Here is a 26,914-nt window from a genome sequence, read left to right as displayed (position 1 = left end):
ACACGTATATTTAAAGGATGTAAAAAGTTTGAGAACTTCAGTAGGTTCATCTTCCATTTCTTAGTACTCATAATACTTTCCAGAAATCCATCAGAGTCACTGGCTGTTGTTATGCAATATTAATTAAGACTTCATATTGAACATGAATTGTATAAAGACATACTTCTTTTGTCTGTTCTGAAATGTCCTTTAAAGAAGTGGTATGGAAGACACATGACTGTGAATGCAACATATGTTGCTCCTATAACGTACAAAACTTCACCATCCTTGGTGATATAGCCAGAACAGGGTGTGGATAGTGATCACATTGTAAGAAACTGTGCATTCCTCAGCCAGAATTATTTGATATCCTACTTAAGAACATAAAATATGCCTATATTTTCCCCACAAAACATAAAACTCTTACATCTCAGGGAAAATCAAGTCTCCAGACCATTGATTTTCACATTTAGAATGCAACACCCCCCCCCCCCGGGACTACAAGACAAGAGACATTAAATTTTAGGCTTTGTTTCAGATCAAGTCAGACACCCTTTCCTTCTAGCAGCACAAGATTACACTGCACTGACCTCAAATGACTATGCTTAACCATAAACGTCTGATGAGAAAGGGAACAAGTGCGTGTTTCTGGCCATTGAAGCTTTTTTTCATTCCCATCTCTTTTCTTGCTGGCTGGTTAAGTTTAGATGGGATATCTTCAAATGCTGATGTCGGGTCAGTGCCCCACTCTAGGCACAGAAGGACAAGGCTGATGTTCACAAAAATGCTTTGTTCACTGGGAGAGGAAGTCCACTGGGGGGTTGTAGGAATACGGGGCAGAGTAAATTTAGGGAAATCATGATATTAAAATGTTTGAAATGCAATCTCCTATAACAATTGTGAGGATGCTATGGCTCTAGCAGCTTTTGGCCTAATTTGAAAAGCCATCTGGAAATTGCTTGCATTTAATATGATTTATGGATTCCCCACTGTCTCAGTAGGTTACAGTATAAGTTAAAAGAAAATTTGAAAAGTGGATACCCCTGACAAGATACCTCCTTCTTTGACCTCAGATCCCTGTCTGCCTGCCTGCCGAGGAGGAATAAAAGAGAAGAGCTGGTGGACAATGAGAGAGAGACTTAGGGAGGAAAGCATAGCTTCCCAATGGAAATTTTATTTTAGTGTTTAAAAATCAGCAGCACACTATTTCTTAATGACTGACTGGCTAACAACATATTTGTTTTCTCTGACAGGAATACTTGGATGTTTTGGGGAGACCCATGGTTTTGGCTGGGAAAAAAGCCAAACAAGTCCAGTGGACCAATGTTTACTTGGATGCTCTGGTATGATGCACACTGGCGTGTGTTAAAGTATATTTTCAAAATGAAGTTGATGTTTTTATATCAAGTTCTTGAAAATGTAGCAGTGGGAAAAAAATAGTGATCACATCCATGTGACTTTTGCAAAACACTAGGAGAGCTTTTTTTTATGACTGTTAATGTATCCACATACGAACATCGTGATATGGAAGCTTAAGTTGTATCAAGCTTCAGCTCTGGTTCTCTCTGTAGTAGTTAAGCCTAACACATATGAAACAAAAGAGGAAGCATGTTGACTGCTTTCAGTGAAGCCAAAAACATGAAATAAGAGTGGGGGAAGTATCCATGAGCAGCTACAGCAGAGTACATTTCCATCCCTGTGCCATTTTGTACATGATGACTTCTTGATATTGGGCTAGGGGATTCTGGATCAGAGGAGGGAATGTTTCCAGTCACCACATAGTCCTTTTTTTCTAGAATGTGAGCACAATGTTGATTATGAGACATATTCTCTTCAAGGCCATTTTTATCTGCTTTGGCCTCAGTTATGAAAACTCTTTATTTGCTAAGCTGTTTGACTAAACTTTATAGACACTGTGATTTTACACACGAAGTCAGTAACCTTGCTTTCATCTGATCCCTGAACAGGATTTTGGCCAAGAAGTTTTTGTTTAGCTGCCCTGATCACAGCATTTTCTCAGCTGCTTAGCTCACCACCACCAACACACACACACACACACACACACACACACACACACACACACCATAGAGATCTGTGCAGGAAACTACAAGCTACAGATATGCAACATTGTTATTGGAAGTATTTCTACTTGGAGATAACCTTGATGGGCACATTTCAAAACCTTATTGTCATACATGTACAGCAAGACATATACTTGTGCCCATATAACCATTTGGAGTTCCACCTTTTCCTGTTAGGATTACAATATACTGTAATATTTATTTTTTTCAAAGAAACTGTAATCAGTCCTTTATGTCCTTGTCAAAGTGGCTGAGTCTTTTCTGTCATTGCTCCCAAGTTCATTGACCACCCTTTCTTGGTTGCTGATGAGGTACTTACTGGAAATGTCACAGAGAAAGTTCATATCTTCCTACACATCCTGTTCTTAAAAGACAGCACTAAAACAAGAATATGCAGGGAGAGGAGGAAGGCTGTGGATTAGGCAATTAAATAAAAACAAAAGTAAATAATTATGTAACCATTGTACTGTTTAATTTTTTAAAAATTAAAAAGGAATTTGGACTTATTTCATATTTATTTTACAAAGGAATTACATGCCTATGTTAGAGCACAGAGGAGATATATTAAAATTTGATTAATATTAAAATCATCCATTCTTGTAAATGTGCTAGAGATACAGTACCTGCCATTAAAATACTTTACTTTTCTTCTTTAAGCACTGCTTCACTGAAGAGGATCTAAGGTTTTAAAATCAAACCCAGTATGCTGTCAACCCACCTGTTCCCATCCCCACATATACATTACAATTCTACCTGAAGCACATTTTCTTCTTTAACCTAGGTGTGCTTCAAGAGTGCCGAGCAAATGTATTAGTTCAATGGCACCAGATATGAGTCTGAGTCTCAGTACCTGTTAAAGAATCACACCCACACAAGCCAGGAACTCATCACATCCCGGGGCATCCCATAGTAGTGGCCTAAGGAACTCAATTGCTTCTATCTGAAGCAGAAAAAAATTCCATTCCTGAAGCCTAGACAGTGGGTGCAGTTTAGCTGGACCATTTAGCTTCACTGTTGAGACTGTAACTGTTTTATGTCTGTTGGGATAAGCTTTTAGACAGTTGTAGTAGGAGGAACATCTCCTTTAAAAGTGAATAGAAGCCACTGCCAAAAAGAGTTGGGGCTCAGATGTTTCCCCAATAAAACTTCAAGGTCCACTTATTGTTTCTGGAGGCAGGCACAGTATCCTGACCCCAGAATTAATGGATACTAGATCACAAACCATGCATGCTATTTGGAATATGAATGTGGCAGTAAACTCCTTTTACTTCAAGAAACGTAGGTTTTACTTTGAGAATGTTGTTGTTTTTGATAGTTTGGGTTGTTTTTTAATGTGTTCCCAGTTAATAAAAGATAAGGAATTCTCTGTACATGTGCATATTCATCAATACTTCAAAGTCACTGGATCAGTGCTATTGTTTTCATAGCCGAAATTCATATTATGTGTCTGTTGAGTTTATGGAGCTTATCCCATTTTTAAATAAGCCGACTTACCCTGCCGCATTGAAGTCTATTTCAGGATGCAGTCAGGTATTATTGCAGGGAAAATGCTGCCGATGCCACTGCCCGACTGCATCCTGCCTAAATTCAAGCTAGATTCCGCCCTTAGCTGGCCGATTTGCAATGTCACGAAGCTCCCGACTTTGCAAATCAGCCATCTGAGCGCGGCTTGTAGCCAGGTTTTAGGTGGGATGTACTCAGGTGGCAGCATCAGCAGCATTTTCCCTGCGATAATACCCTACTGCATCCTGTATTAGACTTCAACGCAGCAAGGGTAAGTCAGTTTATTTTAAAATGTGATAGGCTTCTATGTCTTTTGTTGAGGGGGTTTAGACCTCAAAAGCATGGTGTCAATTTTTTAAAAACAAAACAAAACAGTTTAATCAACAAATACCTTTTTCTACATGCAATTTGTTCAGAATGTTCCACATTTAACTCCTATTTTAGAAAACTGTTTTGACATGTATAATTACATTTCAATTAATGTTTTCTCCTTACATATGCATACACAGAGAGTACGTTCTGTAATGAAGTACAGACTATTCTCTTTATTTTTATTTTGTAGGAACTTGGCTTAGTCATTTCTGGAACCCTTCCTGTCTTCAATCTGACAGTTGACCAAAATGACAGACAGGTAAGTCAACAAGCTAATACTGGGGGAAAATAAAATCACCTTATTTACAAGCCAAGAAAATTGAATAATTTGAATTCAAACTAGGTTAGTCCTGCTCTCTTTAACAGGACCCAAATGTTCTCTGACACAATACTGAGAGACCTAAAACAGCATGCAAGTTAGGTTAATAAAAACACTTGTAAAGATTTTGTTGTCTCTCTCTCTCTCTCTCTCTCTCTCACACACACACACACGCATGATGCCATGTTCTAGAAGAGTTTATTCCTGATGTTTCACCAGCAGCTGTGGCTGGCATCTTCAGAGAATGCTGGGATGGAAGAGAGTGGGGTATATATACTGTTGGTTGAGAAGAGGTGATTTGCATGTTCATCTGTGCATTGTTCTGGTGATGAATGGCAAGGCCTCAGGGTGTCCATTTACTTAATGATCCATTGTCTGCTGGGAATCCCCCTCATCCTGGGTGGTTTCCATTTATATTTGCTGGGTCCTGATTTAGGTGTTCTTCAGGACTGGTAGCCAAACTTTGTTTACTTTAAGAGTCTTTTCTTTCCTGTGGAAATTTTCCAGGTGTTTATGGATTTCACTGGCTTCCCTGTGCATTCTGACCTGATAGTTGTTGGCACCCAGAATTTCAGTGTTTTCAAACAGCATTTTATGTCCAGGATGTTTTATAACATGTTCTGCTACTGTTGACTTTTCTGGCTTTTTCCCCCTCTGAATATGCCAGCCACAGCTGCTGGCAAAACATCAGGAATAAACTCTTCTAGAATATGGCCTCATAGCCCAAAAAAACCCCACAAAAAATCTATGGATGCCAGTCATGAAAACCTTCGACTTCACATGTTGTTTAATACTTAATTAATTATTATATATTATATTATTATATTAAACACTTTGTTAGACTTGACAGATGCATCATTTAAAAAAATCCAAAGAGGTAAAATGCAAATGAGAAATTCTCTGTTAATGTATGTGTTCATACCTTTTTTACACTCTAATATTTAGTTTCTCTCTCTCTCTCTCTCTCTGTGTGTGTGTGTGTGTGTGAGTGAGTGAGTGATATAAGACTTCCAACATTTCTAAACAATATCAAATACTGTGCATAAAAAAATATCCATGCACATTCTTGAAAAATTGCTGAAACTATCATGAGTTTATAGGTGAATTTATGTATAAATAATATATGGATATATGGTCTGTCATTCCTAACTTTAACACTATTGGTAAGAGGTCAGGTTTACCTATTACATTTCCACTGAAACAATTCTCCAGTCTTCTGAAAACCAATATCCATTTCTAATTCTTCCCTAGAACCAACTCATACTTGGAGTAATGGGGGTTGATGTGTCACTGGAAGAAATAAAAAAACTGACTCCACGGTTTACAGTAAGTCTCTATCCCCATATACCTTTGCCATATTGCCTACTTTTAACTTTTGATAAACTTGAAATCTGTTCAAGTGTTTCTTCTATTCTATCTACTGTTCCTCTGGCTAGAAGTCAAAAGACTGCTTGCCCTTCAAACTCTGTCATTTCCCCTATGTGGATACTTCCAGGAGATTTCTAATTTCCTATAAGCAAATATCAAGTGTTTTCCATGAATTGTCTAATCTGCTGTAGCTGACGTGTCAGCTGTGGCTGAGTTCCACTTCTTTGAAAGCAGAAGATGTTAGTACGCAAACTGACCTATCGTTCCCTGTCCTCATCCCTGCAACACACCCTGTACTGCAGATTAGATATATAAACAACTTTTGTTGTGATTCGGATTAACCTATCCACGAAGTGTGTCAAAGTATAATTGATCGGTGTAATTATTTACACTACCTGAACCATAAATTAATGTCTAGGTTCATTTACTAGGTTTGCTCAGCCATATTCTCGATAATTAAATTTACAACGCAAAAAACAGAATTTAAAATATTTTCCCTTTCACGGAATCTCGGTGTTCTCTCTTTTCCAACAGAAACTACCATTTCTGTTTGAATTAGCACATATTAAAGCTACTGTTATTGGAAAAAAGGTATTCCGTATCTTTTGACATTGATGTGATGAAAAAGGCAATCCAGTTGCATTTCTTTTGTTCTTACAGCTGTGTCCAAATGGTTATTATTTCGCAATTGACCCCAATGGTTATGTATTGCTTCATCCAAATCTTCAGCCAAAGGTATGTAGCATCTTCTGATTTTTAAATCACTGCAGTTGCATTGAATAAAAATTGAACCAAGCCAGGAGCGTTGCTTATGTTTATTTATTTATTTATTTTCATTTGTATTCCGCCTTTCTCCGAGGAGGGACCCAAGGTGGCTTACAGATAAAAATGTGGCTCACAGATACAAAGCAGTAGTTTTCAGATTGTGTTCCTAGTAACTATATACCTAGTAACTATATACCTAGTTCATATATCATAACATATAAATTGTTATATGATTTGCTAACTATGAAGTAACATGATCTATTAATCAATACATAAATTCATCCACTAGGATATGGATCTAAGATAAGAGAGTAGGACCTCATGTGATGCATTTTCAGTTACATGGGGGATGAGGAGTTCTCTCTAGACATTTCTGGGTCCTGCAACATAATCCTGTGCTCAACATCTGGTGGAACATTCCATAGAATCCCACTGGAGGACCTAGAAATGCCTAGAGAAACATTCTTTCAGATAAAAAGTATAGCATTCATTATTACAGGGATGTAGCCAAGGAGGGGGGGGTCTTGGGGTCCGGACCCCCCCTTCCATTAGAAAAATGAATGGTGCATGCTGCTGCGCCACCATGCCCAAGCCCCATTATAATGGTGGCACTTAGTCTGGACCCCCCCCCCCTTCCTAAAATCATGGCTACGTCCCTGGTTATTATATGTGATTTTTGTTATAAGTGAACAATCATGACATATATCCTTTGTCTTATATGAGGTCTCACTGCAGAATATGCAGCATTTTAGTAGCTGCAAGTTCCTGGGAGGTTTAATAGGAAGATTAGTAATGGCAGTAGTTATTCCCAGGAAGGCAACTTGCTTACCAATAAAAAATTTGTCTGTTGTTCACATCCGTTAAGTTACTGCTGGATATTAACAAGTTTTCATAGGACACCAATGAAGCCAACAGATGTGGCAATAATTGTTTGTTATCTGATTTTGCAAACTATAATAAACCCCAAACCTACTACAGTGCTAGTGTCTCAGTAGCCAAATCTGTGTGGAATCAGTACTGTAAAAGAAAAAAAAAGGAGGTGTTAGATGCATTAAATCAATTGATACTAAATAATACTAATGTAATACATATACATATAGTGGACCGTTCCCATCCATGAGGGTTCAGTCCCACGTCCCTCCCACAGATGACAAAAAATGTAGATGGTCACAACCCATATTACTAAATGGCAGTGGTGTGGGTGCATCCACATCAGTGTATCCATGTGCACAGCCTGCCATTGAATAATATGGGGCATGGCACTGCATAGACAATCAAGTATACAAATCACCAGCCTGCTAATATAAAGAGTATACATATGTGTGCGTTTTATGAGCCTGCAAGTTACCTGTCAACCTATGGCAACCACATGAATTTCACAGGGCTTTTTAAGGTAAAGAATAATCAGAAGTGGTTTGATCATGCAAATCACTTTAAATCATCTATTGAGATAAAAAAAGAAAAGACAGTCATATATTTCCTTAGCTTATTGACATTTTGTGTTGGTCAAAACTGATTCAGGCCCATTACTGAAGCAACATTTTAAAATAGTACTGAAAAGAGTTTGTGAAATGTGATACAAGAGTATGTGCTGTTTTGGTGAATACCTTCAGGGCAACAAGTTTTCCTGGTAAGACAATTTCACCCAACTTGGATGTACTGTATAAAGGAAGATGTTCCTTGTTTCCATAGAATGCCCCAAGAGTGATGGTTTGTTGTTACTGTGTGCCTTCATGTAATTTCTGATTTATGGTGATCTAAGGCAAATCTATCATGAGATTTTCTTGGCAAGATTAGTGTGTTTGTCTTTTCGTTTTCCTAAGGCTGAGAGAGTCTGATTTGCCCATGGCCACCTAATGAGTTTCCATGACTGAGCAAGGATTCAAACTCTGGTTTCCAGAGTCATTGTCCAAAGCTCCAACCACCATCCATATACCATTGCTCTAAAAGACCTTGATTTCAAGTCCACAGTTTTCATAGCTAGACACTATGTACTCATTCCATATACACATAAACAAAACATAAGAATGAGAAAGAATGTGTTAGGTTCACATTACTATCTGAATGACCCTACATTTTCCATTTCACAACTCCCAAGACCAGAAAGAGGACAGTGTGTATCTTGCCTCATAAATCCATACATTGCCAAGGCTTGCAATGTGTTTGGGAGGTGTGGAAATGAAAATGCATACAAAACGTGTATATTTCCATAGTATATACCCATAAAAATGTCTGCATCCATAAGGATATAATTCTTCACTAAGATTCTTCTTCAAGGCATCAGTAAGTAATTTTCTTCCCTATGTGAGAAAATCTTGGAAAGTTATCATAGGGTTTTTGTTGCTTATTCACAATTCCACACTAATTTTGTGCAAAATTCACATAATGCTGAATATTATTTCCTGCACTGGAAACAACATTCTGTTGATATTTCTACACAGATATATTTCCTGCACAGAAAATGCTGTTTCCTGTGAATGATGTGAAATTTTCATTGAGTGTTCCCAATTGCAACATTTTTTTTTCTGCAAAGGAAATCATTTTCTGTAAAGAAATATAATTTCTTCCACATAAAATGTTGTCTTTATACAAAACCACCACATGTGATTTTTGCTCAGAATATGTTCTGAATACTGAAGATTCTTGCCAGTCCTAGATTCACTACTCAAAAACCATGTTTTCTGACCATTTTTTGAGCATTTGTGAAAATATTCTTTCCATCCCTACTCATCAGTTTAGAGACTGTATAAAAATGATTTACTATGAGAGGCATAGTAATATTTTCTTCTGATGGCATGTTTTCTAATGAGTACTACTTTTCTCATGCTTGGTATGTCCAGCCAGATAATCTTTCCTTATGCCAATATCAAAATTGATTATGAATTTGGTACTATGAAAACAGTACTGTGACTTCTTGTTTAAGCATGAAAGGGAATATGCTACACTCCACCCACCGTGTTCATAAACTTTAATCAAAGTGTTTCTATTTACATTTTTTATCACCTTGTCTTTTTATTATTGTCTTTTGGCCAACAGATAAGATTTTTTTTCTCCCCGTTCTACTCTGCTCAGCAAGGATGTAGCAAAGAGGGGGTTTCTTGGGGTCCGGACCCCCCCTTCCATTAGAAAAATGAATGGTGATGCTGCTGCGCTGCCGTGCCTAAGCCCCATTATAATGGTGGCATTTGGTCTGGACACCCCCCTTCCTAAAATCCTGGCTACCTCCCTGTGCTCAGTGTTACTTGCACATTTATTCTCAGATGTAAGAACAAATAATTTTAGCAGTTTTTCTTTACTTTTTGAGAATACAAAAGTCTCTGTGCATTTTGAGCCCTATATGTCTTTGGGAACGTCACTAGGGAAAATTTATTTCCCCAACATACATACAGTTATATATGTGCAGAAAATATATCTTGGGACACAAAACATGTGCTTTTGGTGAAATACACTGACTTCTATAAAATCTTTTTTTTTTTTTTTGCACAGAAAATATATGCATGGAACTGCACATTTTTTTGTATTCAGTAGTCCATGTGTTTATGCAAATGGCAGTTTGTACAAACAGACGGATTGCTACACAGAAAAGCCACAACTGGGGACAGCCCAGTTTTAAAACACAGATATAAAAAATGGTGGATCCATGTAAACCAAAGGACTTGGCCCTTGATATATTTTACATTCAGCTGTTTGTCACAACTGCTGTGGGACCCAGTTAAAGTCAACTGAGCATCATGCAGTTAATTATGTAATGACAGCATTTTGCCACACATTGGCCATGCTTGGCAATACGTTGAGACTGTTATAAGAATTCCAGTCTGGCAAATAATTGTTATTCAACAAGCAACCATGCTGTCTTCCTGCTTCCTGTTCTGCAGTTGGTGTCAATACTCTTCTACTTAATACTCTGAAGGGCAAGTAGCTCTTTGGGACTAGAAGAGAAGAAAAGAAACAGACCTTAGATGCCCATTGAGTTCAGTTCTGTCCTGGATTGTGGCTTTTAATATGAGAGGAGAGCTGTGCTAACACAGCACAGTTCTCTTGATACTTAAGAACCAGTTTCACATTCCTGAGCTGCAATATATTCCTATAAGACTAAATCCAACTGCTAGTCTCATCTAGAGTAAATTCACAGAATCAATGGGAACATGGGAAATCAACACTTATGTAAGTCCCCTTCATGCAGTATGTCTGCCATAGCTGGAATTCAGAACTGGATTTTTGGCTTGAATCTGTTTCAGGGAAACAGGTAAGGATAAAATAGCAAGCCTTGAATAGGATTTATGGATTGGAAGAATGCTTTAAAAACACAAGGGTATGGTGCAGGAAAGCTTTTATGCTATCACTTTGGGTACTGTGACATTCCTTTCAAAATATTAATTGCTTTGGGACATGTAGCCTATTGGATTGCGTTTTACTTTAGGGATTTCTGAGCCTTTGTTGTAGATGATTTTTTCTAAAGGGTGTTCCCAACTAAAGGGGTGTCTTTTTTAAAAATCCCAAAATCCTTTAAAAAAACCTACCTCAATGATATTATCTTTTTTGTGTGTGTTTCTCACAGAACAATTAAACTGGGTATTAAATATGGTTCTGAGTGTTTGTCACTGTTGGAATGCTTGCTGCTCAGACTGATGTAAGAACGGCTTCTAAAGCTAAGGTACATCCCCAGAAAATTATCCATCATGCTCCATTTCCTCTTGCAGGCTACCATTTTAATTGTAGTCAGTCACTCAGGTGTCATCTAATATACTAATTCCCAATGTCTTTATCTTCTCTAGCAGAAATCATATTATAGATATAAACAAGCAAACAAAAATAGCTACTTGTTTTCATTTGGAAAGGTGAGGGTGTTCAAGACTTCCTTCTTCTCAGCACCTTCTGCATTCTTTCCTTTCTGAAAATCTTCTTGTTCAAAACTGGTACAAGATGCAATTTATAGCCCCTTACATGTAGCAGTCATTCCCAGATAACCCAGCTTCAGTTTTCTTCATGACTCCCTGAAATTCCCATAGGTGTCTTGAGAAATTACCCCACTGTGCTTTACCCAGCAGCCCATACACAGACATTTATATTGGTTCCTTGTGAGATTACTCGAACGATTAAACTGAATTTGTCAGCAATACTTGCTGAAGTACCTCTGGCTACAAAAAGCATGGACAAGCCCTGTGCACAAAATTAAACTTAGCTCTTTTTAAGATTAGGATATTACAGTGTCAAAAAAATGTCAAAATGTCATAATGCATCAAATGTTCATAAGTACTTGATTTGGTATTTTTAAAAAACTCTTGGAATGCTTGCTGCTCAGACTGATGTAAGAACAGTTGGCATAGTAGGGTGCCCTTGGTATCCACTAGGATTTGGTTCCAATAGAAAAAAAGGTGGGTGCTCAGGTTCTGTTAAATACAATGGTGTAGTAAAGCGATGCCCCTTATATAAAATGGCAAAATCAGGGTTTGTTTTTTTGGAATTTATATATGTTTATGGAGGGCTGACTGTATTGTAAACCGAGCTTCTGCTACGCCCAAAGTTGTTTTCTTGTTTCAAATGCAAAATGAGGTAGTGCACATGTGGGATTAGTATTAGTGGAGCCATAGGTGTCGATATGCACATAGATTTATTTTAAAAACTAACTTCTTCTTTTTGATCAAGCCTTTCTTGAGTTACATGAAACATAGTTTTAAAACAAGCACATGATGCAATATGGTGTTCCTAAATGAAATAAATGGTGGTGGTATGTGAGCCATTGTGCCATTTGTCCAATGTTAGCTGCAACTCTAGTGTTGTGTGTGATATTAAACTAAACAAAACTTTTAGTAAGCAATAGAGTAATTCATGTGTATGCCACTATCAGCACTTATGTACATGGCAATCTGGAACAGGCCCCTTACAAAGCAGACATGTTTCTTTTATGATAATCAGCATCTTGTCATGAGAGTAGGAGAAGGGAAACTCTTCACCCACCACCTAATTGTGCATGCAAGTCCTTGTATCAAGTCAGTGATAAGTATATGACTCTCTCTTTACATGGATTTAGTAATCCAACCTAGAATGACTCAATAGTGGTTTAAAAATGTTCATTCTACACCAGGCGTATTAACCATGCAGCCTCCAGATATTGCTGAACTGCAACGTCCAAATTTCACCATTGGCTCTGCTGGATAAGGCTGCTGGGAGATGCTGACCAACAATATCTGGAGCATCACATAGTTACCAGCCCTAATTAATTCTAATTAAATGACTAGACTATTTCTGTTCCATCATGCAGCCAATAATTCCATGAGGGTAGGCAGACAGCTGGTCCATAAAAGATTGATCAAATTTACTGTAATGAGTAAATTTATGTACAAAGTGTATGACTGAACCAGAACTTAAATAGTTACTTTTTGGATTACATGCATGGCTAATTACTAGGGGATTCTGGGAGCTATAGTCCAAAGAAACTTTGATTAGAAGCCTTATGCTTTTGACAAAAAAATAACAGGAGCATAGTACATTGACAGGTAGCTGTCCTAATGATGTGAAAATATGAATCAATGCTGTTTTATCACTTTAGCACATTGGTCTGGGCATACCCAAAATTAGAAAAAGGAGACCCTATGTCCAGGTAACTATGGCTGGAGGTGACTGTTAGTGTGTTCAAAGATGCATAGAGCTGAAGCTGAAATTATAGAGCTTCTGTTTAGCTTTGCGGGGGCTAACTAGGCTGTTTATTAAACAGCTTCTAAAGCATGAAGCTTGCAAAATTAGTGTTGGAAGCTTGTGGAAGATGCTTTAAGTAATGGTGTGTTGCTATTAACAGAGAATTAAGTTTGTGCCATAGTCACAATTCCCAGTGTTTTGAATGCAAGGCAGGAGATTACCCATTCTAGATTTATGTCATTGTCAATATGAAGCCCCAGAAGAGCTCCACTTGCCAAGTTTACACCACCAGTTGATAGTTTTCTACAATTTTAAGTCCTTATTGTTTTACGTGCTCAAGCCAGAAAATAGTGCATGATGTGTAATTGAAGCAGTGTGTCTAATGAGCACTGTTGTTTGTTGTTGTGTGTCCTCAAGTAGTTTCTGGATTAAGGTGACCCTAAGGTGAACCTATCATGGGCTTTCCTTGGCAAAATTTGTTCAGAGAAGGTTTGCCATTGCTTGCTCCCGAGGGTGAGAGCATGTGGCTTTCCCAAGGCCACCCAGTAGGTCCCATATCAAGCTGGGAATCAAACCCTCATTTCCAGAGTCATAGTCCAACTCTCAAACCACTATGCCACACTGGGTCTGAGTAGCAGTACAACACAAAAGTACTGTAATGGGCAACACAAACACTTATTTGAATATAAAGTTGTCCATCAAGAGCCACAAATGCTTGCTTCCACATTCAGCAAAGAAGACAAATATCAACCTTTAAAGAAAAATAAGTGTACAGATCCCTTACTCACCCCCAAAGAATACCCAATTGAGTTTTAAATTTTCATTTTTATGTTACTGCACCAGTTTTGGCACTCCTTCTGTCCTTCATCTTTCCCTCATTAACTAAAACAATATTCCCTTTGTGGTAGTATAGCTTTGTGTTTAGCTTGCTTGGTTGCTTTTCTTCTAGTGGCCCACTTCCATTATTAGCTGTGCTGTTGTGTGGCATTGTACCATTACTTCTTTGGTCATGTTTCATGACTGCAGCTGTAGGGTACTTAGAAGTTGAAATCATTTTACACTGCTGTATAAAGGCAGCTCAACAAAATGGGAGAGGAACAGTTAATGAAGCCTAAAGCTTGGAAAAACTCAACATACCTTTGTTTAAGATGCATGACTTTATTTTTAAATTCTTTTAGCTTCATGTGATATCAACATTGTCAGAGTTATGCACTTGCTGTATTCCTGGTCATCATTAAGACATACAAACCAAAGTAAAAAGTATAGGCCAGATACACGAATATGCAAGTAAAAATATGGGAGATTAAACCTGCACATCAAATTCTGACAAATGGCAGATACAATCAAGGCAAAACCATTGGAAAGGAGGCATTGACTCTCATATGTGAACCCCAAGAAGCAATTCACCAGCAAGTTCTCTTGTACAAGCCACATTAACATGAATAAGACATGAGCAGGGTAATTCCCTATCATGGTAGTTCATTGTTATTTCATCTTTATGCCCTTTAATTAATAATTATCCATATTTGTAACATTTCTATAGACCACGATCCAAAGGGGAACTTCTGATGCACAAGAAGCAGAGAATGAAAATCCCCCCTTCAATAATAACCATCTAAAGGGACAAAAATGATGGGCTTGTGCAGGAAAATTTCCTAGTGGATTGTTTGCTAGGCAATCCATTTATGTGTGTTTTTCTAGAAATACACCACAAGGTTAAATTCTTCAGTTTATGTTATATTATTTTTCATTTATGTGCTTTTCATTTATTGCCTAAGCTTTGGGACTCTTTCACTGTGACTTAACCATAATTTTTAAAAAAATATTTAAAACTATTTATTGGGTTGAATTCAGATTTAGTCATACAAAGGAGAACCAGGGCAGTCAATGAGGAATCTTTACATGTGTCTAACATAAACCTCATTGATAGATCTACTGTAAGTATAACTAAGTCTGAATCTGACCCACTGATATTATTTTATGGCCTTTGTATGATTTTGTTTTTGCTTTATTTACTGGAATGGGACACGGACTGCAATGCTTCTTATGCCACAGCAATGCCTTCATGCATGCTGCCTGGGTATGATCCTTCTAAAGCCATTCCACTGCATGTAAGCACTTAATTATTTAAATTTTATTTGATTTCATTTCTAGAGTTAGACGTTGATTGATAAAGTATTGTCTTTTGTTTAAAAAGTTTGCTACTCCATTTATCATTGTTTGGCCTAAAGTTGATTTATTCCATGATCCAGGTAAATAAGAATATTTATTTATTTGTCCAAATGAGTAAGAAAAGAGCACATTCAAATGCTTGCTACAGTAGCCCATTTGCTTTTATAATTTAAATTACTCATTCTGTTTTCTTCATTTCATTGTTACTTGAATATTTTTATTATTCAAAGGAAAATTTCCTTTCCCATTCATTCACACTATTTGTGTATTTATTTCTAAAAAGTCAAATATTTAAAAACAAACCAAAAAAATGAAGGAGCTATCAAATACTTTCTAAACCTGGTCCAAAAGAATACAATTTTCTTATATCAGCCTCTAGCTGATTCTGTGTTGAGATTATACTAGAAGGAGGATCACTTTCTCATACATTGATTCTGTTGTTGTCACTTCATCTATGCATGGCTTAAACACCTTTTAGATCTTTAAATATGAAATAAATATTCTATGAGTGTCAGGGCAGCTAATCCTCTGTCGGAAAGCACATGCCCCTTTCTCTTGCTTTCCACAATTTAAGTCTGGACAACTGAAGATAGAAACTCTACATTCATAGGCTTATACTCAGTCTGCAATGTATATGTGAAAGCATATATGCATAGGAATATATAAGAGGACTATGTGCCTAGGCTTCCACAGATCCATACGGCTTGGATCTTAAGGAGATGTGTCACATAAGTAATGGAAGGAGCTCAAGCAGACCCATTGCTTGTTCATGCACTGCTTGCAACATACAAGCAAAACACCCAAAAAGGGCTTCACTTCATCATAGGATTAAACCAGACTCATGAGGTAAAATTACATCCTTTAGTGCTTAAGTACTGAAATAAATAACCTTACACATTTACCTCCACAAGGGGCAATGTCTACTTGACCTCTTTAAGCTCCTTGAAACATAGTTGTAGAGGGAATGAATTGACATTACTTTCACTTGTACTCCTACCTTCCTGCTGTCTTTGGTTATTAGAAAGGAATCGCTTAGGTCTGGAGGGCTGAAGCAATTCATAGTTTTATCAGCCAGAGGGAGGTGTAAGAGGAATGTCGGCAATAACAAGTTCATTTCAAACCACCTCTGTAGGAGGGAGGTTTCTATAATCTATTTTGATTGGATGTAGAGGTGGAAAAGCCATTGAAAGGAAGCTCTTTTAGACTGCATTAAAGTATGCCATTTCCCCTTATGATTCTTCTATTTGCCCATCTTTCCCCTCTTATTTCAAAATTATCTATTTGTGCTGCTCTACACTATGATGACTAAATCAAATTGTAAGTTCCAAGTAGAGTGGATCCATTGAATCAATGGAACTTTGTAAAACAACTCTTATGTAAGTTCCATTAAATCAGTGAATCTACTTGGGTTGTGACTATCAATTGATCAGAGAATTTGCAGTCTCTGATTTTTTTCTCTGGAGACTTGCTATGAAACCATTAACTTTTGTTCTGATCTTCCTTCTTATCCTCCTCCTTATCATATAATGCTGTGTCTAGATTTTCAACTGCATCTTCTGTCCATAAGATTTGCAGAGTGCTTTAGATTTAAGGGAGGAGCCTAGAGATATCCCTATAGAAAATATCCAAGTTCTAGTTTGTTTACTGTGCTTTTTTATTCACTGAGAATTAGAAAGGTAAGTAATTGCTGTGTTTGAGTATCATTTGTTTTAAAAATAGCATTTGAACCCCTTTCAGTAATTTGATCATGAGAGAAAAATAATGAGACATGTGTTTATCATTTGTTGGTTTAACACCTTCTCCAGAATCCCAAATCTCAGGAGCCAGTGACACTGGATTTTCTGGATGCAGAGTTGGAAAATGATATTAAAGTTGAGGCAAGTTTTATTGATAAATTATTCTTTTATTGTATGATCATCAGATTCTTTGCTTTCTGGAACTACAACCGAAAGATCTATCCAGCTCCTTTTGGCTTAAACTATTTGGTAGTACCAACTAGAGAAGAGGCATTAAATCAGTGGCATTGGGTGTTTGTTATCATCCAGCAATTACAGTACAGCCACAATATATGCGGGTGTGCCATATCCGGGCACGCCATACTTGGGCCGCCATACTTGGGCGCGCCATACGTGGCTTCCAGCATACGCTGGAAGCCATGCTGGAAAGACTTCTCCCGCGCCCTAGAAGAAGCCATGGGGCATGTGCCGCGAAAATGAACCCCATTGTTTCTAATGGGGCTTGAGTTTACACAGTTTTTCCTTTACGCGGCGGGGTCCAGAACAGATCCCCCACGTAAGGGAAAGGCGAACTGTAATTCAGCTATGCAATCACCCAGCAATGTTCCATGTCATAAGGGCAACCTTATGCTGGTCAGTTGATTGTCAGTTCAGGCTACAGGCTGGATGGGTTCCACACCTATCAGGGGGGAAAAAGCTACCACATGGTCAGTGACCATCTTCTCCATAGACCTTTGAAGCATCCAGGGCAGTAAAGAAATTGTTGAGCTAGAGACACTGGATGACACAAGGACAAGTTTTTTGGCTCAAAATGGTCCCCAGGCATGAAATGTAGGACATGTCTAGGAAAAAGAGAATATCTGGTCACCCTGCTCAGGAGAGTTAGGTTGGGGGTGGATAGCTGTGTAGTACTGTTATTACAATGTTTATACCTTCATAAACAGGTTTCCAGCCATTTTGTTTAACATACCTTGTCTGTGTGTTTTCAGTTAAATACGCAGACACATCAGGGCTGCATCCACACTAGAGAAATAACCCGGTTTGGCACCACTTTAACTGCCCAGGCTCTGCTCTGGGCCCCACAACAAACTCCAACTCCCAGAATTCCATAGCCTTGAGCCAGGTCAGTTAAAGTGGCGCCAAACAGGTTATTTCGCCAGTGTGGATGCAGCCCAGAAAAAACATTTCTGATTTTTAACATAGTTCATGAAATAACCAATTTGAAGTTCAGTGAAGTTTTATATTTTACTTCTTTATTTTTTTACAATTTTTTTACTGTAGATTCGGAAAAAAATGATAGATGGGGAAAGTGGATATCGGACATTTAGAACACTGGTGAAGTCTCAGGATGAGGTAAGAATAAGAGCCTTTGTTTTCTGGGATCAACATAAATTAGTTACCTATTCTGGACTTGGTTGTATGTCACACATGATGAGATCCTTCATAGTCTTCAGACAGCAAGCTATTGGAGTGGAGAAGTCATGGATTCGGACTTGGAAATTGGAATATGACATTTGTACATAATCGCACAAATAGTAGAGGAGGGACATTCCCCCCCCCCCTGCCTTCTGTTCTCTTCTGACATTATGTCCACAGATTTGTCATAACTCTGTCTCTGAAACAGAGGGTGTCTTCTACTGTGGATTCCTGTTTTGGACTTGATATTATCTTTTTGCACATCTGTAAAGTATACTTATTAAATAAGTGGTGTTATATTAGTACTGTGTTGAATTCCATTCCTTTCTTCTTCTTTTTTAATTCTTCAGTTTCTGTGAAAGAAGCATTATTTTTCTGTCTTGTTAGCAGGGAGAAGGAAAACATAGATCTAATTTCTTACTGGGAAGAGTTCCATTTCCCTTCAGTTTATGATGTGGTAGATCCTCCCGGCCCCCTGCCACCCTATTACTTCTTTGACTTATAAGATGTCCTCTGCATGTCAGAAATGCAGTTGACAGAACATCCTGTGATCATGTGGATATTGCAGAAAATGCTGGTGATGTGAAAGGTTGCATTTCCTGTCCATTTTCTCAATCTTTGTTCTACTGTTTCTCTATATATTTGTAAACAGTATAAAGTTTTTCCTGAGTTTAGATAGAAAGTTCACATCAAACCAAGTCATTTATATCCCATTGTTGTTTCTTGGAATATTTAGAACTTGCTGTAGAAGGTTGTGTTCTAGGGAGGGTCTCAAAAATATATAGAAGTCCTAAAAACCTGAATTTTGTTAATGATTAAACTGTGCACGAATAGATTGAAGATACCTGTTCCTGTGTGCTTTGAGATTATTAGTAATGGCAGTGCAGCAGTTTATAGATTTTGTTGCAGACCTTCCTATAAATCTTTGTCTCTGGGCATAAAATTGTAATATGCTACAACCAGCAAGGAGTTATAGTTTTAAATGATGAAAACTGAATAAGCTTGCTCCTTTGGGATGCATTAACTCTGATTAAACTTCCACAGAGTGTCAGGAGACCATCTAAAATTTCCCATCATATGGCCTCTCATTTATTCATTCTGTAGTAAATGAACAGAATTTTTTTTAAAGTTTAATTTTGCACTCCTGTAATGTACTTGCATTCATGCATCAGTTGATGCACATGACTTGTGAAGCTTCTTTCTCTGTACACATAGGCAGGAATAAAGAAATCCATGCTCCATTGCCACCATGAAATTGAATATTGGTGTGGTGCCCAGTTCCTAAATATCCACAACAAAGGCAGGATGAAGACAGAGAGTAGACAGGGGTTATTCCCCACCCATGACATATTCATTTCCATTTTGGCCTTAGTCTGTGATTTATAAAGCTTTTAGGATACTTATTTTATTATGTATTTATCTTTAATACGTTTCTAAACATGTATCACGTGTATCTACAAGTCAACTACTGAGAACCATGTAGTACCATCCAGAGCCATACAACATCAAGTAGATGCTTACCTTAGGCCTAGATATGCAGATCAAAATATTTTCAAGCTTTCTGTTACACTTGAATATATTTCCACCTTATTTCTATTCACATTATACCTCCAAGTGACTTTTGTTTTTTAAATAAGAAAGGATATGTAATTAGCTGTTTTCTGCTCCCATCCCTAGCATCAGAGCAACTTTAGATCGGATTTACATGTGAACGTAATATAAAATAATAAAAGATAGCACAAGGCAACCTGCACACTTTTTTGTCATAAATAAAGGGAGCCTAAGCTACTGCAGTGGGCTTTTAAGTATAAATGACATGCAGTCATTCCAAGATGTGAAGCAGAGTTCTCTAGCTCTATAACATACAGTATATCAAGGCTGATTGAGACTGCCATGTTATTCCAGGCCTCTGCTGTAACTCAAAAGGAAAATGAAATCATTGGCATACCATTAATCTATATATTTGGAGGTGAGCTGCAAACAGTATATCAGGTTTTTTTTTTCTTTTTTCTTTTCAAGTAGATAGGCCACATCAAACAAAGTCATATTTCAGCTTTGATAAAAAGTAAGATGTAGTTCTCTACATTTCATCCAACCCTCTAGTTGGCGTTGATGGAAAGAATCCCAGCAAGCTGCAAATTGATAATTTAACATCTCCTCTCTTCCCTGAGCCTAATGTTTCCATCTTGTTACCACTGAGACACAGAATAGCCAATATATGAGGAAACTTTTCTTTCCCCCCAATCCTTTCATTTTTGTGCCTGCTGAAAAGTTCTGAAAATGTGAAAGATCATGAAAGTTGAGGAGAGCTTGAATCCAACACCTGAAGAGCCGCACATTTTCTATCCCTGACATATACAGTAATATTAAGTTGCATACAATAAATATATTAAACTCATGTTACCATTTTTTTTCCTTTGAGAGGAAAAGCAACTTATTATAGAAAGAAATCAAACTGAATTTGCAGTTTTCCAAAATTGGGAACTGAATTATTATGCAGAATTAATAGACTATAAATTATCATTACACATTTGAAACTTCTTTTCAAAAGGAACTGCGAGTCTTATGCAGAAAGAGAAAATTTATTATATGATAATGGAATATTTATTGTTGAATCTTGGGGGGGGTGTATTAATTTGTTTTGAAAAATTGACCATCTTGCTCACTGTCTTTTCAGCGCTACATTGACAAAGGAAACAGAACATACACATGGACGGCAGTGAATGGTACTGATTACAGGTAACAAAATACAGTTCAAAAATATCCTTCAGCTGCCACAGGTTTTTTTTAATGTCCTTATTTCCTTAGAGTACTAAATTTCGTTATATTTACTTTAGTGAATATAAAAGTTGCTTACACCTTTAATTGCAACTTGTCCCTAGATAGTCCATGACAAGTCCTCTGCTTGCTGGCTAAAGTTATAATCAGAAGCTCTGCTCTGGCTGTCTCTGTCTGCTGCCACCATGCAGAACTAAAGCATGGCTCAATGCTGTGGAATTCTGGGATTTGTAGTTTGGTGGGGCACTAGAGCTCTCTGCCAGGGAAGGCCAAATATTTCATGAAACTGCAAATCCCAGAATTCCATCGCGTTGACCAATGGCAGTTAAAGTGGTGTTAGACTACTTTATTTCTGCAGTGTGGATACAGACCCTGCTGCTAGAGATTAATCAGAGGACCTTTTGTATGATGTGAAAATGGAGGCTCGCACATATTCAAGCCTGGAAATAGCAGAGGTCACCCCTCCACAGATATACAAGAGCGCAGATCCCAGATCGGTGAGTTAGGAGGGGCAACTGTAACAATAATAATAATAATAATAATAATAATAATAATAATAATTTCTAACACCTAATTAAGACAGAATTTCCTTCCCATTAGACTTCTGATTATTTATATTCTCTGATAATCATCTTCATTGAATTTCATCAAGTTTTGAATCTTTAAAAAATAATGCCAATCTTTGTTGAAATCAATTCATCAGTGCCAAACTGGTTTCCTGGGTTCAAATTATGCCTCCAGAATCATAAGCAGGGGCTTTCTGTCTTATTACTCTGCTTCTGTGTGACAGATATGAGCTCAAAATCATGTCTGATTTCTTTTTGAGTAGGTTTTTTTTTTCTTTTATTGGCTAAATCCCATGTTGTCCATATTGCAGTAGAAACATTTATATATAAAATGATAGATTTAATTAGTAGTTTCTGTTTAGTAGTAACTGTTAATGACAGGGAAATCACTACTGATTTCCCTTGAGGTGAATTGGCGGAAAGCTGTTGCAAAATAATTAGGAATTCTACTCTATGCAGTTCACATGGCAATTATATTGGTAAAGGATGTTGTGTGTGATTTAGTATTCAACAGCTTGTCTTTAATGTTGATTTCTTCAGGCATTCACTCGAAAGCATAAGTATCAAGCCTTCATGTTCAATATTAATGAAAAGTGAAGGCCACAGTAGTGTAAATGAAAAGTGTGGCACCTTTGAAGGATTTGAAATCTCATATAAGCCCCAACATCTTTAAAAGTCTCTTCAGAAAGCTTGAGCTTCTAAGAAATTTTTGTCTTCTCCTTTTCCCTCTCCTTCTTCTTTGTAGTTTTTACTCTTAGTAGTATTAATATTCAAAATGTATATTAAATAAGAGGCAGAATAATGAAAGTTGAAAGCCTTGTAAAATATCAAAAATCCAACTGCATACACGCTGGGCTGTTTGCACCTGAAAATATTGTTGAATTACTCTAACAATCATCCATTATCTACCAACTATAGAAAAATATGCTATCAACAATCAACATGCAACAGAAAAAATAATAATGATTTTTGGCTCACAAAATATTTTCAAGTTCTGAGTGAACAATAAAATAAGCCTGTACAATTATTGCAATTTGATACCACATTAACTGTCAACAAGCTATAATGTGTTGTTGCTATGTGCCATGTAGTATGATTTGTGGTGACTCTATGAATGTGAGTGCTCTGCAAGACCAAGCCATCAACATTTCTGGTCAGGTCTTTCATGGTCACAGTCATAGTTTCTTTGACTGAGTCAATCCAATTATAATATGGGCTTCTTTTGTTCCTGCTGCCTTCCACTTTATGGAGCAATACTATCTTTTCCAATGAGTCATATTCTTTCCTATTGCATTCAAAGTATATAACATCAGTTTAGTCAACTTAGCTTCTAGTGAAAACTCCTGCTTTCTATGCTCTATAACCCATTGATTTGTCTTTTTGGCAGACGATGCATACATAGAAGTCTCCTCTAGTATCACATTTCAAATGTGTTGATTTTCTCACTGTCAGCCTTCTAGCCTTCACAATCATACATAGAAATTGGAAATACTAGGGTGTGTGGATGACTTTTAAGTGTCTGAGGGCTGAAAATAGATGGCCTGGATGGGACGGCATGAAGCTGCCTCACATGACGATGGATTGGGACCAAGGCAGCCTCATGCTGTGGCCCCAATCTGCCATGGTGCTGGCTAAAAAGGAGCAGATTTGCAGCCAGTATGTTAGGGGCTTGCGGCATGTAATTGCCATGTCCCCAAGATGCCCAGAAGCTGGTCCATGTGTGGTCAGCTGGAAGCCAGCTTCTGGGCGGCTACAGAGAGTGCAGCATCAAACCCCCATGCTCTGAAGCCTTCTGGACAGTGGCACAAAGGGGCATCCTGTTTCTCCCCAAAATAGGGGGAAATGTTCAGTGGCTAAACCCACCCATCATATTGAGTTATGTTATTGTTTTTACTGTTCATAACTGACATGTTTCTTCTACAGCCTGGCCTTGGTATTACCATCCTACAGTTTTTACTACATTAAAGCCAACCTCAATGAAGCACTACTTCAGGCTAGATGTAAGTAACAGAATTTTTTCCAGATCTGCATTGTTATTGTGCAGTATGTAAAATTGTTCTTTTTTCGCATTCTTTTTTGAAAAGTCCTACAGTTTGTGAAATCCACTAGTTGTTGCCATGACACACTCCAACTCTGCTACAATGATTCTAAGTCATTTTGTGAACGTGCAAGGTACAAAAAGTATTCTGCGCAAGTAGAATATGTTCTGCTACCCTAGTTGCACTGAAAAACCTTTAACTCTTCCTCATCTCCTTGTTTATGTACCCGCAGAATCATTGCTTTACGTATCCTCTGTTACTGTCTTTTTAAGGGTCTGAAACTAATGTTTTGAATAATCAGTCTGTAAAACCCAAGTTAAATGTCTGAAGTCAAAAAGAGCTGCACAGTAGTTTTCAACACAGTTATGTAGCAATTCAACACCACCCCAAGTTAAATGAAGTTTGCTTCATTTGGGGTTGTAGCTTTTGAATGGTAGAAGCAATGTATGTGATCTGAGTGAATGTAATACGGATTCCTTTGAGGTTGTCGCCAAAGTGAGAAAGAAAGAAGAGGAGAAAAAATACCAGCACAATTACAAGAGAAGAGAGAATCTCAAAGATGCATGATATAATGGCGGGATACAAACCGCCATATAGTACGTATAGGATACGTACTAGGGTTAGGAAGGGGCGGTGCTTCTGCACCCCCCTAACCCTAGTACGTATCCTATACGTACAAGATGGCGGCGCCCCTTCCACATGGGCGCCGCCATCTTTACGTACTGGACGCATAGCGTCCAGACGTGTCGCAGCACCTATGATGTTGCGAATGCACCAGCGGTGCTTCACGACGTCATCAGTGCACCGCAAGAAGAAGCTCTGAAATGGAGCTTCTTTTTTGCTCTGCGCGGGAGCCGCGCGGTTTGGCTGCTGCAGCTCCCGCGCGGAGCAAATGGCGGCGGCGGGGAAGCGCCGCAAAGCGGCGGTTTGTATCCCGCCAATGTGATCATCATGAACTGAATTTAGTTGACTATATGCCTGAAAGGTTCTTTCTTCTCTACTTTCTGAAAGTTCAAGGAACTTCTTCCTTATCTTCAGCAAAATAGCAGTGGAGCTAAGACATAACCAAATGTATATTGAACTGAGAGGTAGCAAAAGAAATAAACTTAATTACTGAAGATATTGGATATATATTCAGGGGTAGCCATTATGTCCATACAGCAAAATAAAATAAAATCCACAAAGAAGTGATACTTTTATTGGCCAGCCAAAATGCCCAAAACACATAATGGTTTTGTGTGCCCTGGAACCTTGGTGCAGTGTTTAAATGCTGGTACTGCAGCCACAAGCTTGTGAGTTGGTTCCAAGGTTGACTCAGCCTTCTATCCTTTTATAGGTCAGTGAAATGAGTACCCAGCTTGTTGGGGGCAATTGGTTTATACAGTGCATCATACGTGGGCATGCTATATGTGGCTTCCAGCATACGCTAGAAGCTATGCCGGAAAGGCTTCCCCTGCGCCCCAGAAGAAACAATGGGGTGCGCCGGGTGCGCACCACGGGAATGAGCCCCATTGTTTCTATTGGGGCTTGAGTTTATGCGGTATTTCCCTTACACGGCGGGGTCTTGAACAGATCCCCCCGTAAGGGAAGGGCCAACTGTAGGTTGTAAACTGCTTAGGGAGTGATGAGTTCACTGATAAGCGGTATGTAAAATGTTAAATGCTAAATAATGAAAGCTTTCGATGGCTTCTCCATCAGGCAACTGATGTTAAAAAAATTATACAGGACTAGGAAGGAGTGGTAGTGTTGGAGTCCCAGGCTATGTTATGCATAGATTTTATCTCTGCTGAAGTTCAATTGGTTTGGAGGAATCTTAATGCACACACCTCTCTTGGCCATGTGGGCACTGAGACAAAGGAGAATAAAATTCCCTGCTGTTTTCCTGCAAATACTTGCCCTTCATTCATAGCAAGTGTTGTTGTTAAATGTCTGCCAGTCGATCTCAACCCATGGCAACTGTGTTGATCCATATATAAGTCGACCCCAGATTTTAGGGTCAATTTTTGGTGATAAATTTCTCGACTTATATTTGATCATATACGGTATACACTACTGATATGAATAGACTGTGCAAGAGGCAAGTTAAATGTCCCAAATTACTGCCCCATATAGTGTATGAATTGGCCCAGTGTGTTGCTAGTTAAAAAGTTATATCACAAGTTGTTTTTATAGCAATGTAACGGATATTTATTTTTAGTGACATGACATGTTGCATAATTTGTTTCTTATTCTGAACTTGGGAGCAAGCTGTAAAATAGGAATGCAAGACAAATGCTTCAGGGCTGAATTTGTTAGGAAGCCCCTGAGTCAATACTTGCTTTATGCAGACCCTTGAAATAGCTGCAGTATATAGAAGGTACATTAAAGAAATAATAGACAAAAGACATATGTTCAAGTCTTCAAATATGTTTTGTCTTTTCTCCAGAGTACAGCTGTACAAAAATGAACCTCTGATCTCTCTTTATGCTACAATATTTTTATTCAAGGAGCTGGTTGAATAAAATATTGGTTTGTGACCCCTTTTCTTTACCCTGTTTTTTCTGTTTCCCTGCCTCCTCTTTCTGATGGATTATCACAGTGCCAAAGGGCAAGTATATTCTTGTTGCTCAATTTCCCTCTGTTTACTAGTGCTGATATTTTCCGCTTATATTCCTGTTCCTTCTGGTTGCTGTCCTTTGTATCCTTCATATCAGGGCTTCATACCAGTTAGGTATTATAAAGCTGGAGAAAGAAAGAACTCACGCATATATTATGGTGTCTCTCTCTTTTTTAATGTTTTTCAATTTATTGTTGTTGTTTTTTCCTTCTTGTTTATTTGATCCAGTCCACTGCTGGTTCATAAAGCCGTTCATTTCTTTTCCAAATATATATGCCTTAAACAACTCAGAATATCTTATGCTAAGTAAAAAAAAGCTTACTTTTTTGGTTAATGGTTATGCTTGCTGTGTCAATAATGTGCTCATTTTGTGCTAGTTGTTATATTGTTTTATGTTATGTTGCTTTTATGTTATGATAAATAGAAAAATATCATTTCTAATGTGATAGTACTATGACTGTAGTAGTAGGATAGGATCTTCCCCAGCTGGCTTGGGACCATGAATGATACTCTCAGAAAACTGTTGCCAAATTGTAACTGAGATTTGTATTGGCAATACTGATTAGCCAAGGAAACTGCCATTGGAAT

The 26,914-nt window shown here is 37.9% G+C and overlaps 1 protein-coding gene across 4 annotated transcripts in view; it reads left to right on the top strand.

Annotated features, from left to right (window-relative positions):
- CACNA2D1 (calcium voltage-gated channel auxiliary subunit alpha2delta 1) overlaps positions 1–26,914 on the top strand; it is a 463,694-nt gene that overhangs the window by 394,351 nt on the left and 42,429 nt on the right. For 2 of the 4 annotated variants that reach the window (XM_089524630.1, XM_089524629.1), the window contains exons 15-23: positions 1,233–1,322; positions 4,126–4,194; positions 5,506–5,580; positions 6,283–6,357; positions 12,938–12,988; positions 17,001–17,072; positions 18,213–18,284; positions 21,025–21,086; positions 23,615–23,691. In XM_089524630.1, coding sequence (XP_089380756.1) covers positions 1,233–1,322; positions 4,126–4,194; positions 5,506–5,580; positions 6,283–6,357; positions 12,938–12,988; positions 17,001–17,072; positions 18,213–18,284; positions 21,025–21,086; positions 23,615–23,691 — 643 coding nt within the window. The remainder of the gene's footprint in view (positions 1–1,232; positions 1,323–4,125; positions 4,195–5,505; positions 5,581–6,282; positions 6,358–12,937; positions 12,989–17,000; positions 17,073–18,212; positions 18,285–21,024; positions 21,087–23,614; positions 23,692–26,914) is intronic. The other 2 variants (XM_089524632.1, XM_089524631.1) reach the window with 1 other exon arrangement.

The sequence above is a fragment of the Sceloporus occidentalis genome, unplaced genomic scaffold, assembly GCF_023333645.1.
Source record: "Sceloporus occidentalis isolate IW3139 unplaced genomic scaffold, rSceOcc1.0.p SCAF_5, whole genome shotgun sequence".
NCBI lineage: Eukaryota > Metazoa > Chordata > Lepidosauria > Squamata > Phrynosomatidae > Sceloporus > Sceloporus occidentalis.
This window is presented reverse-complemented; position numbering and strand designations above follow the sequence as displayed.